The sequence below is a fragment of the Strongylocentrotus purpuratus genome, unplaced genomic scaffold (assembly GCF_000002235.5).
Source record: "Strongylocentrotus purpuratus isolate Spur 01 unplaced genomic scaffold, Spur_5.0 spur5_scaffold_8, whole genome shotgun sequence".
Taxonomy (NCBI): domain Eukaryota; kingdom Metazoa; phylum Echinodermata; class Echinoidea; order Camarodonta; family Strongylocentrotidae; genus Strongylocentrotus; species Strongylocentrotus purpuratus.
The window spans coordinates 14,270,828-14,286,437 of record NW_022145614.1 but is presented as its reverse complement, the minus strand read 5'-3'; the positions used below and the strand labels follow the sequence as shown (position 1 = coordinate 14,286,437).

Sequence of the window (15,610 nt, the reverse complement as noted above, 5' to 3'; positions counted from 1 at the left end):
TTGGGACCTATGACGTATTCAATTATCTAGTAGAGAATATGGCGGACCATGCATTTATGATCGTCGAAAACTGAAGGCTTTTAAGAGTTTTGAAGACTTTCGATTGATATTTCCCGATGGCCATAGATTATGTGGCCTGGAGAAGCTCGAGTACAATCCTCCCTCTAGTTAGCTCTCGGCAGCTTATGATAGCGACTTGTGACTAGATTATACAGGTCAAACCGACGCAAAAAGACAGAACATACCAACTTGAACAAAAAGAAAAAATATATAAATAATAAGCAAATAAAAAGTAGAAGTCTAGACTAGATCTAATAGAAAATGTAATAACAGTTTTATTTTGAAATGTTTTTTTTTAATAATAATAGTTGCTTCTTGAAGTTGAATAACGAAGGTCCGGCATAATTAATACTAGACTATTAACTTTTATTTTATGAAAATCAAACTTAATTCCTAATCTTATTCTAAACAATAAAATTATTCATCATCCTGATTCTTCTTCCTTGCCATCATAAGGTTTTTTTTTATTACTTTTATTATTCCCTTTTTCCATTGCTCTATCATTCTTTTTCGTTGTTCATTGTTTTTCTTCATTTTTTCCGTTCAAAATTATTTGTTTATCATTATTCATCATTCTTATTCTAGCTCTCTGTCATCGGACGATATTATTTTATAAATATTATTTTATTAACAAAGACCTTATATATTATATTATTACCTTAATTGTCATTATTTCTCGTTGCCTTTGTTAATAATATTGATTCTGCGGTCAGTGCTTGCTTCTCGTTAGCCGTTTCTCGTCCGCTTTGAAATAGTCCGTATCGAGGCGTTTCACAAACATTTTTTAATCCGTAAAATTGTTTTCATTTTGAAAATGTGAATCGCGCCTACACGAACACGAACACGTGGTACGCGCGCACGCTTCTGCAAGCAGAGGTGACTGTGTGTGCGAACGAGTGGGAAATAGTTCATCACTTCTTTCATTTCTACGTCCTAATTTGTACTCAGATTCAAGCTAAGGTAAATGCAAAATTGAATGGAAATTACCGATATCGGCTAGCTAACTTATGTTTTGGTGCTTCGCTTTCTGTTTCATCACTGGCTTTCAAGCCAATATCGCTTGTATCATCGACCTCGTTTTTCTTCTTTTTGAGGGGGTATCGTGCGCTGCCTGTACCGGGGACTTGGCCGAACAGGTTTAGCTGCAAGATGTGAATCGCTAGTTCTGTACCAGCAATGCTTTTCTATTATTCTTGCCTAAGACTCAGCGATTTTAAAGATGAAATGTATGAAGAACAAAATCATATCTCAAAGATATTTATTATCCAAGTTTGAAACTGCCTCCTTTTTCTTCTCTCTCTCTCTCTCAAAATAGCGAAAACAAACGATACAATCACACCTAGCGAACACAGTCATGTATGGTATGCACGCAAAGTGTAGTCTGCTACGCACCGCGAGTTCTTTGCTTGTCCGACCCTCCGATTACGTAATGCGATTTAAAGGTCTTTGAATACATTACGAAACTGGCCCTCTGGGATGCGAAATGCAAATGTACAAAAATGAGAATACAAATTATACAGAAACTTTAAAAAGCTGAATATAAACATTACATCACAAATCATTAAACTATATCAGGCCTTCTCAACTAGTTTATTAGAAGTGCCAAAACAAAAATTTATTGAGGTTGAAGTGCCAACCTGTATGTTTTGTGACTGAGTGGCGAGTGAGCGTAGCGACCGAGCCGATACTGGAAGCCCCCGGAAGTTAGTGGATTTTAGGGCTTTTTAAGGCTCACTGTGGCATTTTAACACCTTTTTATTTCATAAAATATCAATCTTAATTTCATATTGAAGTTAAATATTTTGGTGCAATAAACACGGAAAATGTTAAAATCAAGTGAAAATCAAACAAACATGACTTTTTGATTTTGCTAAGTTTTCTATTTTTGAAACATAGTTTTTTAATTTGTTCTTTCTTTATTTTTTAACTTTTAATTTTTTTTTTTTTTATATTAATTTTTTGGAACAGCCGCGCGCCACTCCGACTGACCGCAAGCGCCACAAGTGGCGCGCGCGCCGCCAGTTGAGAAGGCCTGATCTATATCATATAAATAAGAGAGGTAAGAATGTTACACACCGTTTTCCATAGTCGATCCATAGTCTTTTCTTAGGATACCGTCATACCTTTGGGGCCTATGTGCATTATTATTCCCTCTCTAATTACTTCTTCCAAATTATATTTTCAATATCAAATCAATTATATAAACGAGTATTTATGAGACTCTGGATTAAAAACTGGCTGAGAAAAGACATTTTGCCTAAAATTCCTCTTCACAATAAACAAAAAAGTATGTATTGATAAACTATCACATTACGGTATCCTTCAACTAACTTTTGATTCGACTGTCGAAAAAAAACACTCACCGGTTTTTCTTCAATTTAAGAATTTTTACAGAAATATGCAAATCGTTTGATGATGTAAATATGATAATGACACTATTTATTATTTATTTTAGGAGAATTTATATGTATATATTTCTTTTTGAACAATTTTAGCCCCAAAACTTGTTGTGGGTTATTCTTGATAAATCAAATGGATCGTGACAAAGACTATGTTCTTGAGCTGCTAGTATCGCGATATATCGATATCATGTCTGTCATGGCTTTGTGAAACGGTTTATCCGCTTCATGACATCTCCGTAGGTCGCCGACAAAGATATGACTGTCATGGAGTTGGTTTCGAGAAACGGCCCCTAGATCTATAGACTGCAGCTATATGTTGGTCGATCCGTGCTGCAGGAGAGGGCCAGTGATCGGATGCATGGCACGCCAGGGCTGCCCGGCTCGGATCGGAGCGCGCGACTAGATAGCTGGTACAATTCCTACTGCTCGCGCTCGACGATACACTCCATTCATAGCGTTAGCCGAAGCCACATGCCCATGCCGTACCGGTATACTGCTTCGTCTTTGCTGCACAACCTGCAGCATGTAATCGCCGAAAATATAAAATATCGTTGAGAGTCTACGCACTTTGAATTTAATTTGGATTACACGTAAGTATTTTGAATGTTTGATATGGGACTACTTGATTTTTAAAGTTTGATTGCTGATGTAGAGAATGTTATTTGAAGGTTGATTTTGACACGAGTAGATATCGCAGTCCCACGCGTAGACATTTTTGTTAGTCACAAAGAAATTGTCCCACTGGTAATTGGGTGGGGGTGATTGCCCAGGGGCAGGGGATAATTGTCTTAAAACCTAATTTGTTATTAATGAATTTGTAGTGAATTGTACAAAATATGTGCGCTAGTTCAGAATCGTATCCAGAGTTTGACCCGTAACTCCGGCGTGCACGTGTGCGTGGAGATCCTAGCTAGTAAAAACTAAAACTGAAAAGATATACCAATGATTGACTAAATCTTCATCAATTGTTCAAATAATGGTCATGGTTTAATAGTCGTTTTTTTACCTCTTTCGTGTCAATTTTCTTATCTTTTTTGGTGTATTTTCCTAAAAACAAAGACTTCTATACACTTTCTCACGGGATCGATTCACGGCAAACTGCTGCACAATACAATTGCGATGGGGTGCGGGTGCGCGCATATGTTAAGTTAGCGACCATAAACTAAGATTACAGTTTAGCTGATTGTAGCAGTTTCATGAACTTGTTGCTTGTCATGTCTTTGTGAAACAGCTTGTCAGCTTCAAGACATCTTAGATGATGTGACTGTCATCGAGATGGTTTCCTGATTCATTATGAATAATTAAAGCATCAACACTATATGACTGTGGTACAGTCTATTATACTTGTTTTATCCATCGTCACAGGTTCACAGCACTCAAATCTAGCTAGACAGACAGTCATGAGTGAGTTTCAGGTCCACCATGTCAAGTTCTGCAACTATGTCCCGAGTGGAATCCAGAGCCTGGCATACAACCAAACAGACAAAGTCCTAGCAGTTGGCCGGGAGGACAACTCTGTCGAGATATGGAAGACAGGAGAGGGCAGGAAATGGTTGCAGCAAAAGGTTTGTGTAAAGCCAAGGTGGTAGCAGGATATTATAATAATTATGAGAGCTCTTACATAGGTCTAGAAATGTATACCTTTCCAGGTTGATTTCTTTTCAATCATTTAATTAAAGCAAAAATATCTTGAGAACAAATCTTACATCTTACAAAAATGGAATTTGGGTAGAATAGGGGCACAGCCCTCATGTTCAAGTGAATGCATCTTCAAGGCACAGAGCAGCATGGCATGTGTATGATGAAGCTCAATTGTAGGCCACATTACCGCTATACATTTGCACAATAAATTCCACCCTCATGGTGTTACGTTGTTTTTTCACCTCTGTGTGTTTCTAATATTAAGCTTAGAAGAATACTTTCAAGTGCCTTTTATGTTGACAATTTGAAGGGGGCACATTTTATAATTGTTTTTGCTTGCAGATTTTTAAATAGCAGAATATTACAGGGCTCTGTCCCCCTCCCTTCCCCCCCCCCCCCCCCACAAAAAAAAAATCTGGCAGTGACTAAAACTACCTTTACACTGTAATTTGTTTTCTTTTCAGGTAATCCCGGGGTCCGAGAAGAGGAAGGTGAACAGTCTAGTCTGGGTCAAAGGTCGACTCTTTTCTGCAGGTCTACAGGGAGACATCACAGAATATGATCTGCAGCATTTAAAGCCAAAGGTATCATAAAAATTATGCATTTTGTTCCGTACAATATTTCCCAGTGAGAAAATAATTAGATGAACAGTTAGCAATATATTTCTAGCAGAGATTCCATTCTTTAGATTTTTCCTGAAATCAGGATTTTACAAATAAATTGAGAAAGTTCATGGAAAAAAATGAACATCAGAAAATGCACAAATGAAATATCTTGAAAATCTTACTAAAAATATAATTGAAAGTGTAGGGTTTTGAATACTGTTACTATTCACACTATGCTCACTTCACTCAGATTTCTCAATATTTGAATGTCAGCTCAGGGTATTTTTTTAATTCCTTGTAGGGACTCTGCTCTAGAAGACTCAAAATATTTACTCTTGAATAATATGATTTGCATCAATGAACTGTACAATGATTTTCAAGTTAAAACAAACAGAATGAAGCTCTGAGAAATTTGGCTTTAAAAATTCTAAAGAATTTAACACCAGCTCTCATTAAAAAAAATAAGAATAAGAATAATTTTCAAAAGGGGAAAAATTATTTAACTTGTCAGAAGGAAAGGTAAATATTACATCAAATTCAAAGCCAAAGGTATTGAAAGGTATCACTTGCTCATTGTTTTTAAACTATATTCCTGAATCATTCTGTGTCGAATCACAAATGTTTAAATACCCTCAGTTTGTTAAAAGTTTATTTTTACTTCTTATTAATTAAGTCTAGAACACTAATACTGTTTTCACGCTGGTACTTATTTTGCTTCACCCCGTACTATAGGTGGGGTTAAAGGGTATCTTAACCCCACCTATAGTCCGGGGTTAAGCTTATTCCACTTTCTTTTCACACTGGCAAAATGTGGCTTAACCCCATACTATAGGTGGGGTTAAAGGGGGGGGGGGGGGTTTTAGCCCCACCTATAGTACGGGGTTAAGCTTATTCCACTTTCTTTCCACACTGGCAAAAATTTGCTTAACCCCGTACTATAGGTGGGGTTAAAGGGGGGGGGGGGGGTCTTAGCCCTACCTATAGTCCGGGGTTAAGCCTATTCCACTTTCTGTTCAGACTCGTATTTACCAAAGTGGGCTAACCCCACCTATAGTACGGGGTTAACTAACCCTGCAAAATAGCAGGACTAACCTCGCAATTGTGGTGCTAACTCCGCAATTGCGGTGCCAAGCAAATGAATGAGAACAGAAACGAAAAATAGTCCGGGACTACGTAGTGAAGCGAATTAATGAATTCCATGGTCATGGCTAGTACGGGGCTAAGGAATTGCTTTGAGAAAAGCCAAAAAAGTTAGTCCTGGGTTAAGGATAGTACGGGGCTAAGCAAAACAAGTGTGAAAATAGTATTATGAGCATTCACAATTTACTCAGACCAATACAAATACCCATTATGAATGACATCAACCATTGTTCCATCGTCCATGTTCTACTCTTCATAGCCTCATGTATTGTAAGCTTAACCTAAACAAAAAGCATACAACAAATCAAAGATAAAGGTGAGTTCTGGTCATCCGAGTGCATTGTGGAATGGATCTGAAAAAGTTGATCATGTAGCATATAAGTATTTGTGTGTCCTGCAAAGTTCTGGAGCCATCAAAATCATAATAAATCGTAACAAACACTGTACACAGAAAGATGTATATGGAACTACACAAATGGTGTCAGGGCTACCAACCTTGATTTCCTAATCTTTCTATGCTCTTTACTCAGCCAATATACAGTTGCTACCAAAATTTTTTTGGGCAAACGACATTTATTTGTAATCTTGAACATTCAGTGTAACTTTCTTTTGATTCTGTGAGAATTCTTTTTCTTTTTTTTACCAGAACTCACCTTTATCTTTAAGATCTTTTTCCTATTCTTTCTCGTTTCAGAAATCAATCTACTATGGTAATGCCTTTTGGTGCATTGCAGTGAACAATGCACAAACTCATATAGCAGTAAGTATCATCTCCAATTCGTATGCAATACTTTCAATAGATCATACACATATACACGGTCTACATAGAACATATTTAAAATACAAATCCACTCCACTGAAAAGTTGAGCTGATTAGATAGACAAAAATCTAAAAAGCCCAAATATAACTTGGTCTTTGAAAATGGTGCTGAGACTTATTCTTAATAATTTTGTTTAATGGGCAAAAAACTAGTAAATGATCGAGCCAGTTCTCCCCTACAACATATTTTTGTGACGTATGGTCCTCACAACAATTCAATTTGTCAGATTGGTCTATTTGATGAATAGTAAACTATCAGAATTGTAAATGGAATTCCTTTACTCCTGGGTCCTGTAGACTGCTGATTGGATTTTACAAGACAATTACCATTCCAAGTAATTGAATATTAACTCATAGCCTGCCATAAGGCTGCATGCACGCTACCATTATAGTGCTTTGTACATGCAAGCGAGCCATTGCTTTGGTGCTTCATGCATGCTCGCACGCACTCGTAATGGCAGTTATTGTTCATGCTCATCGTAGTGTGCTGTGTGAAACCTGGCACAGGGGGATTTAGGGCTTGGCACAACGGGGATTAGCCCTGTGGCATGAGAAGAGTTAAAATAAATCAAACAACAGATAGATGGAATACACAATAGGGCTGTGCTCAACAGTGTAATGAGGTACCCGAGTACACTCCCAGGCTCACAGGCGAATACTCAAATTTTTATAATTTTTTTGAATTTTTTTGATTTTTTTTTTAATTTTTTGATTTTTTGATTTTTTTGATTTTTTTGATTTTTTTGCCACTACCATACCACTCGGCAGTTTCTCAGGTCCCTCGCTGAAAACGCATGCAACTTTACTTTGAGTTGCAGTTGAAGGCGCCGATTTAATAAGAATAATAACAGTAAACAATGCTGTTTTAAAAACCAAAGATGGCAGAATAATCCATTTTCCTCCAAGTCCAAACAGAAATCTGGACATTTGGTCCCAGTTTCTGAAAGGTGAGTTTGACAGTGCTTGAGTTGGGAAACATTTTTACCGACGGTACCATGCCAGCGGACGCCGCTCTCCCTGGCACGGGTAAGCGTGGGCCTGGACATTTTTTTTTTATTTATTTATTTATTTTTTTTAATTTTTTTTTTTTTGCGGCCGAATATTCGGGTACGAGAAATCGTACCCGAGTAGTTGTCAACCGTGCGGGTACTCGAGCATTCGACTACCCGTCGCAGCCTTAATACACAATATACAAAAAGCACACGCAGGTAATTAACAATGACGTAGAGGGCCTGGTTATCATAGCCCTCTTTCAAAAGCTCTATTTTTTTATCTATCTTTCTTATTATTGTTTATTTCTATTTTGCTTCCTTCCCATAACTCAGGCAGGTTGCGAGGATGGGTACATCCGTCTCTACGAGATGACAGACGAGGGCCTCATCTATGATAGGTCGCTCCAGATGCAACAGGGTCGGGTCGTGTCACTAGCATGGCATGTGTCAGATGAGGTCATCGTGACGGGGTCACTGGATAATATCAGGATTTGGAATGTGAACACAGGTATGTGATGCATTAAGTCTTCAATATTACTGTTTACATTCTTTTTTTACAATTTTGATTATATCAATTGACTTAGAGTAAGTTATTCAGGAATAGAGTGGTGAAGTGTGACGTCATCAAAAATCTATTTTTAGGATTTCTCAATTTATTTTCTTCATTTTCCGAAAGAGCATCAAAAATAATGTCCAAATGTTGAAAACCAATTAAATATGTTAAGTATTGGCTGAGATATACATTGGAACTCAGTGTTATTTGCTCTGGCTCCTAATCATTACGAACTAGAGCAAATAACACTGAGTTCCTATAGGATATATATTTATTCAGATGGTCATATCTCGGCCAATACTTAACATATTTAATTGGTTTTCTACATTTGGACATTATTTTTGACGCTCTTTCGGAAAATGAAGAAAAAATTGAGAAATTCTAAAAATTGATTTTTATGACGTCACAGCTTCGGTACTCTATAGTTCATTTTTACAGGATATGATGTTAAATTTTGAATATTGTTGGACGATTTCTATTTTTTAAATTTAAAAGCCATCTCCATCACATAATGCAATTGTGATTTGTTGGATGTTGCATGCAACTAATTCCCCTCTCTCTCTCTCTCCCCCTTGTTCTGTGTCACACTCTGTTTCAAATATTATATCACAGCCTCACTGGATGAGCAGGTTTGTGGTTAGTTAATAGACAGTCTGCTCAGGGGGGACCTTGTAAGTCCTTTGTATATCAATATTTACATGTTGAATGAATGGTTTTGTTATACCTTGGGGGTGTTTCACAAAGATTTTAAGTTGAACTTATCTCTAAGTTGGACTTATCAATTATGGAAAGCCGTTATCATCATTGAAAATATTTTGTAAAAGTTATTTCAAAAGGCATAAAATGTTGATTTAAATCATTCATATTTTCTATTATCAAGGAGATATCATGTTCTTGATGTGGAATTTATGAAAAGTCTAAAATACTTCAATTTTTGCTTTTGAATATATTTTATTTTAAGGCTACAAATGGCTCTCCATAACATTTAAGTCCAACTTAAGTTCGACTTAGGATCTTTGTGAAACACCCCCCCCCCCCCCCCAGGAATCAAGTTCCTCAAAGGCGACACAGAAATATGCCATAATGATGTTCTACCTAATGGCTAAATGGCAAAACTAAGTGAAGGTTTCTTAAAGGCCCACTGCACTATTGGTAGCTACTTGCGCCCTCTATATAACAAACAATGCCTAATCGGTGACCATTGGTCCCCCATGATCCTCTTTTTCTTATGTTAACTGAGAGCTGAGTTGATGAGATAACCACCTGTCCAGTGACCTTGCAGAGCGGTCTAATCCCTCCTGTAAACTACGGCAGATAAGCTTTAAACCATGCTATGTTGCTATTGCATAATTTGTTTTGACGTTTATATCTGTCTCGGTGCCCCCAGAATAGCCTGGCCCTAAACCTGATGCTATTCAAGGTGCCCTTACCGTGTGCTCTGGCGACAATCAATCGCTCTGGGCTGTATTTCATCAAAGATGTAGGGTTAGGCTTGAAAGTGGGTTTTAGATTACGCTTAGGGTAAGGGTTGGGGTTAGATGAAGCCTTTGTTCCATGGTTGAAGTAATGGCTTAGGGTAGTGTTGGATATTGACCAGAGAGGAAATGTCACTGGAGCATCAATCGCTTATCTGCCATTCAAGTCCTGTTCCATACTAGGTATTTCTAACAAGTCACTGTTGTATCTGACTTTAAAGCGATCCGGTAACTGTGTCTCAGATTCTGAAACAAAATCTTTAGCTCATGCTGCAATGATAATTATAAACCTTTAGGTCAGTCAGGAACCCTATAACCCCCATTGCCTGTCTGATTATCAAAATATTTATGATTGGAAATCGAAACCAAATTTTGCGTTTTCCTAACCGTTTTCATAACACTACAGTCCATTGGGGAAAACGAGTATGTTAAAACCGGTCACTCAAAGATTTTAACTTTTTTGAAGCGCAATTTTTTTTTTAGGGGCTTCAATATTACACCATATCACAGACACTGATAACACGTAGGGTCATGCATCTCAGATTTAACATTGGTAAACGATGCCTTTAACCCTTTCACTACCCACCCAGGACACGCAACACTGAGGATCACCACGCAGAGGGTCCAGAAGCACACGGAGGTCGTAGTTTGGCAGGTGGCTGTCCTGGATGATATGACCATAGTCAGCGGAGACTCGGTCGGGAGGACCCAGTTCTGGAATGGAAAACATGGAACACTGCTCAAGGTATCGGGCTAGATTAACCCTTATTTCATAGAAAAGAAGCTAAAATCTGAACTGAACTTATGAGTTGGGACACCTCAGTTTATACCAATTAGTGAACCTACAGCAGAACAGATTCAAGGAACCAAAAGGGGTTAGAGAGCAATGGTGAATATATATTGAAAAGGCCCCAATTTATAGAGAGTTCCGATTGATCCGAATTGATCACCAGTCCTCTAACCAATCACAAACCTACAATCTTTTATCTCTAATTTTGTAGCTGATATATAATTATGCTAGTGGATTCCACTAACTGCATGTAAAGAGGAAAAAGATTGCCCTGTAAATTCCACATGTTAGCTATAAACAGAACTATTTAAAAGTGCACACTTTTATAATTTGTACTCTTCTTCACTCTCCTCCTTGACAGAGTTACACCAGTCACCGAGCATCGGTCCTGGATCTCTGTGTGTCCCAAGACCAGACCAGTGTCTTCTCGGCCGGTGTGGATCCCATCATCTCCGAGTTCCAAATGGTCCAGAAGGCCTCTGGATCTGAGACCAAGCACTGGGTCCGGGGAAGGTCCATACGGGATCACAGCCACGATGTCATGGCCGTGGTCATAGCTGGAGATAAACTCGTGTCGGGAGGTATGTGGATATTTCTATTAATGATAATTTACATTTATATGACAACTAAATGACATGTGCCAAACATATTTGGTAGACAATGTATAGACGATGAGAAATGAGTATAGAAAGATAAGGAAATCAAGGTAAGTAGGCTCGACATCAAGTGCTTAACATGGGTCACTATGTGCAAATGAGAGTTGTGGTTTTTATTGAAGATGATTTCCAGCAAGTTTTTATGAGTTTGTTTTTATTTTACTGGTTCAAACAATCAATCTACTGCAGGATAAACAATCCAGAATGAATTATGTTCTTTCGACATACGATTCCCATACCAGAGCTCAAGATAAGCTTGAATGCTAACATCGCATTGCCATTTACTCATCTGAGGAAGATGTGAGAACCATAGACATTTCAAAATATCACAGAATATCACCAAAATATCTTTAGAAATGTCATAGCACTTATTTCTAAGAAAGTTTGTTTTAATCTTTAGGGGTCTTATTTATTGTGCCAAAAAATTTTCATCAAGAAGAAAAGAACATCATCATTTCATAACGAAATTCAGAAGACTTCTTTTTTTTCAGAGCTTTTTGGCAAAGTAAAACACAAAATATGCTATAGTCTCTTAGCATTTATGCTGTTACCTGCGACCTAGTCTTGGTTTTGTAGTGTCACGGTCACATACATGTACATACCCATTATTCTCAATCTCTTTCTCCCTCGTTCTACTGATCTAATTTCCCTTTTCTAGAGCTTTTGCCGGCAATCATTCGTTTCCCCCTCTTTTGTATCTTTCTTTCTTTTTGCCTTCTACTATTTTTCCTCCATTTTTTTTTTTTTCCTCTTTTTGTTTAAGTTATATTTTTCCCCCCATAATTTGGAATTTCTTAGTTACATGTTTGTCTATTTATTGATTTCTAAGCATACTTTGTTCATGTTATATTGTAAAACAGCATCTAAGGAACTAACACTTCAACAAGCTCTGCTTCAAGTTAGTTCCTCTTTTCTCATGCTTTTTTTTCCATTATATTTGTCGTTTCATTGCATATTTTTTGTGATATAATTATTCTTGTATTATGTTTGCATGAGAAATAAAATCATTTGAATGTTGTTGAAATATGACAATACATTGTATGTTTGTGTTCTGCTCTTAACAGGTGTGGATACCATGCTAGCAGTGAATCCAGTCCATATAGAGATGTCTGGTGGCAAACTGAGTAAAGCGATGTCCCGACTGCGTCACAGAATACGCGGCTTTCCACACGTAAGTCTTGCTCTGAAACAATCATCTTTTTTACTACGCGTCACCCCCTCTTCATTCTATATCAACTCGCGAAAGGGCCGCCTTTGGCGTCCTTTCGCGCACTTGGTGTGAGCGATATAAGGTGTTGAAAGGACGTACTTGAAGAGTTGACACAATGGTGGATTGGAAAAACAAAACAAAAGAAGTTGGTGAATGCTATCCTAAACAGAATTATAATAATATTATGTGCATTTTTAGCGCCTAATACTTACTTTATCGGAAGTCTCTAAGCGTTCTACAATAATGCAGCATAATTACCCTGCTTGGCTTTAGCAGAGCAGCTGTCATGCGCGCTCTGCGTTTTAAGAAATAAATTCCTACAAGGTCCTTGTTTACTTCACCTGGGTGGAGTGCAGCACAATGTAGATGAATTTCTTGCTAAAGGAACTCACAACTTTATAATTGAAATACGAGAGTCAGAACCACTACACTATGAGGCTTCCAGATCGTGTGCACCTAATACATGTACAATAATAAATCCTTTTTTTAAGGTGATTTGATGCCGTCTATTCTAGTAACAGTAGCGCATTTACCCCCCCCCCCCCAACCGAAAGGAGTAATTATCTAAAAAATATATCAGACATTACTGCTAACTACCCCCTAAAGAACTGCTTTGTATTGTTTTGTATTTTTACGTTTCTCAATGGGTTTTACAATTGGGAACGAATGGCCTTATGGCCACTGGACCATGTGCTACATTAAAAATCTGTCAACCTCTCTGTTCATGTTCAAATGAATGAACCATTGACCCCTTTGAAGTCTCCGTTCCTCAAGGATTAATCTATTCATTCTGCTCTCTTTGATTTTCCCATGCAGAAGCCCATTGTGACTTTGGCGCCCAAGGCCAGGATGCTACTCCTGCAGTATTCACATTCCCTGGAGGTGTGGAAACTAGGCAACACACAAGCATCCTCAGGTAAATGAGATCAAACCACCGATATTTATTTTTTTCAATTCAATTGTTTTATTTTTCCAAATCATTACAAAAATTTTTTTTTACATCAAATACAGTTACAAATACAATTCATGTTCAGTAACATAATAGATAAGGGGAAAAAAGGGAACCAAAATAGAGCAGAAGCCTGAGGGTTGAAAAGTTCCTCAGAACATTATCATAATCAAACTGTGTACATAAATGAAAAGTAAGAAAAATATTCCAATATAACAGTTACACTGTACAAGATAGATAGATAGATAGATAAATGGATTTTATTAACATCTTCGTGTCTGGCAGTTAAAAACTGAAATGAACATGAATAACAAAACAAATTTCCAAAGAACATTCACATAATAATATGAGATACCAATAGGTCACTTCCGCAATGCACTCAAATGCAGTCGAATGGAAATACCAACGAGCTTTCACAATCGCCCGCCGAGGGACACTGCACTCCAATAGCCAGGGCGCGGACCGCATACATCAGACGCCGCTAGACCGGGCAAGCTATAATGCTCGTCCAGCCCAGCAACGACTAATGCACGCAATCCTCACCCCGACAACCAAAACACAGCAGTCCTCGGCAGGCGAATGCGATCATTCATCTCCAGGCACTCCATAAACACTTGCATATAATCTGAATACATTAGAGAATGGTATTGCTTAAAACATTAAAAATATAAATCTGTGGGTATTTTTTTTTTATAGACAAAAAGTTAAAAAGTGTATAGTTCATACCAATTCGTTCCCATTTTCACGAAGTGACGGCAGTGAGGAAAATCTGCACGCAAATTGTATGCGATCTTCATTCACTACCGTCACCTCGCGAAAATAGGGACGAATTAGGGGATAAATACATTGTATTCTTCATTTCAATGTGCTGTATATTGCACAAATATTTCTTATTTCTTACAAAACTGACAAGTCACCACATGGTGACAGTGTTACTTTATATTTTGGTGCTAGTCGGTCAAGAGCATAGTGGTCAGTTGACATTGATTTATAGGCGTTTTGTTTTCACTATGGTATGTCATGTATGATTTCATCCATTTCCTATACTGAATTAAGGGCTGAGGCATAAAGAAGATGCAGTTGCATTTGTCTTGTTACATTTAGATGTAACCTTGGTTTAGTACTCCATTTATTTTCTGACATTACCATAGCTCAAGATTACCATACTTTTAAATCTTTCCAACCATATAAAACAGTTGATAAATTTATGCCATCTCGTCTACATCTACATGTATCTCCTTAATGAAATAAAAAAGGTCTCTTGCCTCCCTAACAACATATTAAGTAAATTTAGAATGAGGGTTCGGGTGTATTCATGATGGAACCTTTGTTAGAAAACAAGATTTACATTTTAGTTGAACATAAATCCCTTGATACATTTGTGGGAGTCGAGTTGGAGTAAATTGGAGGATCAATCATAGATGGCCGACATATATCTATTCATCAAATGTCACACAGAAACTTAAAAGCTTTGAAACTGTGCCTCCTCATCCAGGAAGGCATAAAAATAGTAAAGATATATCCGTCAGGATATAATGTTTCTCTGTGTATGAATGCATAATGAATTAGGGGGTTGACAAGTGCAATTGATGTAATCTGTTTTTTCAATGTTTTTTCTTTTCTTTTCTTTTTCTAGATGAAGATGGAAAAGTTTTGCCATTATCCGAGAAGCCGGTCAAGTTACTGGAACTTAGAGCAAAGGTAGGAATCTAGAACTGTTCTGGGATGGTGGTACCAAAGGTGTATCCACGATTTTAATAGGGAGGGGGTGGGGGGTGTAAAATGAAATAGCATTTTTTTTCTTCTCTCAGTCTCTCTCTCTTTCCCTCCCCCTCTCTTTCTCTCTTTCATTCTTTATCTCTTTCTCTCTCCCCCTCTCCTCCCTCCCCCTTTCTTCATCTCTCCCTCTTCCCCACACCCCCCCCTCTCTCTCTCTCCCTCTCTTTCTTTCTCATAAAGGGGGGGGGGGCTTCAATCACCCCTGAATCCACTTAGGGATACATTCTGCTGGATCATAGCTGATTAGTATGAATCTCTGGAGATCTAAGAACTTTCTTTGAAATTTGATTTGATAGACTCTCCATAACCTTTCTGGAGATATTTACCGTAGACTAATGCCACTGCAGAGTTGTTGTATTTGAGTGGTTTAAGCACTTGACTTGAAATGCAAAGGTTGTGGGGTCGATCCCCGACACGGCACTAATGTCCTCTGGCAAGGCATTAACCTACATTTACCACTCCATACCCAGGAGAGAAATTGGGACCTGGTAGGATGTCAAAATCCTTTGTATTTGTAATTGCCATATGCCCTCATCGT

The 15,610-nt window shown here is 37.8% G+C and overlaps 1 protein-coding gene across 1 annotated transcript; it reads left to right on the top strand.

Annotated features, from left to right (window-relative positions):
- Positions 1-2,978: 2,978 nt before the first annotated feature.
- LOC115920357 (U3 small nucleolar RNA-associated protein 4 homolog) lies at positions 2,979-15,014 on the top strand. The gene is made up of 10 exons (XM_030976006.1): positions 2,979-3,052; positions 3,828-4,027; positions 4,568-4,687; positions 6,543-6,608; positions 7,994-8,168; positions 10,279-10,433; positions 10,840-11,059; positions 12,199-12,305; positions 13,161-13,260; positions 14,930-15,014. Exons 2-10 carry the CDS (start codon positions 3,863-3,865, stop codon positions 15,004-15,006), a joined length of 1,185 nt encoding a protein of 394 aa, XP_030831866.1. The 5' UTR covers positions 2,979-3,052; positions 3,828-3,862; the 3' UTR covers positions 15,007-15,014.
- The last annotated feature ends 596 nt before the right edge of the window (positions 15,015-15,610 follow it).

Coding starts and splice junctions, on each gene's coding strand:
- LOC115920357 (XM_030976006.1), top strand. CDS start 3,863: ATGAGTGAGTTTCAGGTCCACCATGTCAAGTTCTGCAACTATGTCCCG. Junction 4,028..4,567: donor GGAAATGGTTGCAGCAAAAG/GTTTGTGTAAAG, acceptor TTTTCTTTTCAG/GTAATCCCGGGGTCCGAGAA. Junction 4,688..6,542: donor TGCAGCATTTAAAGCCAAAG/GTATCATAAAAA, acceptor TTCTCGTTTCAG/AAATCAATCTACTATGGTAA.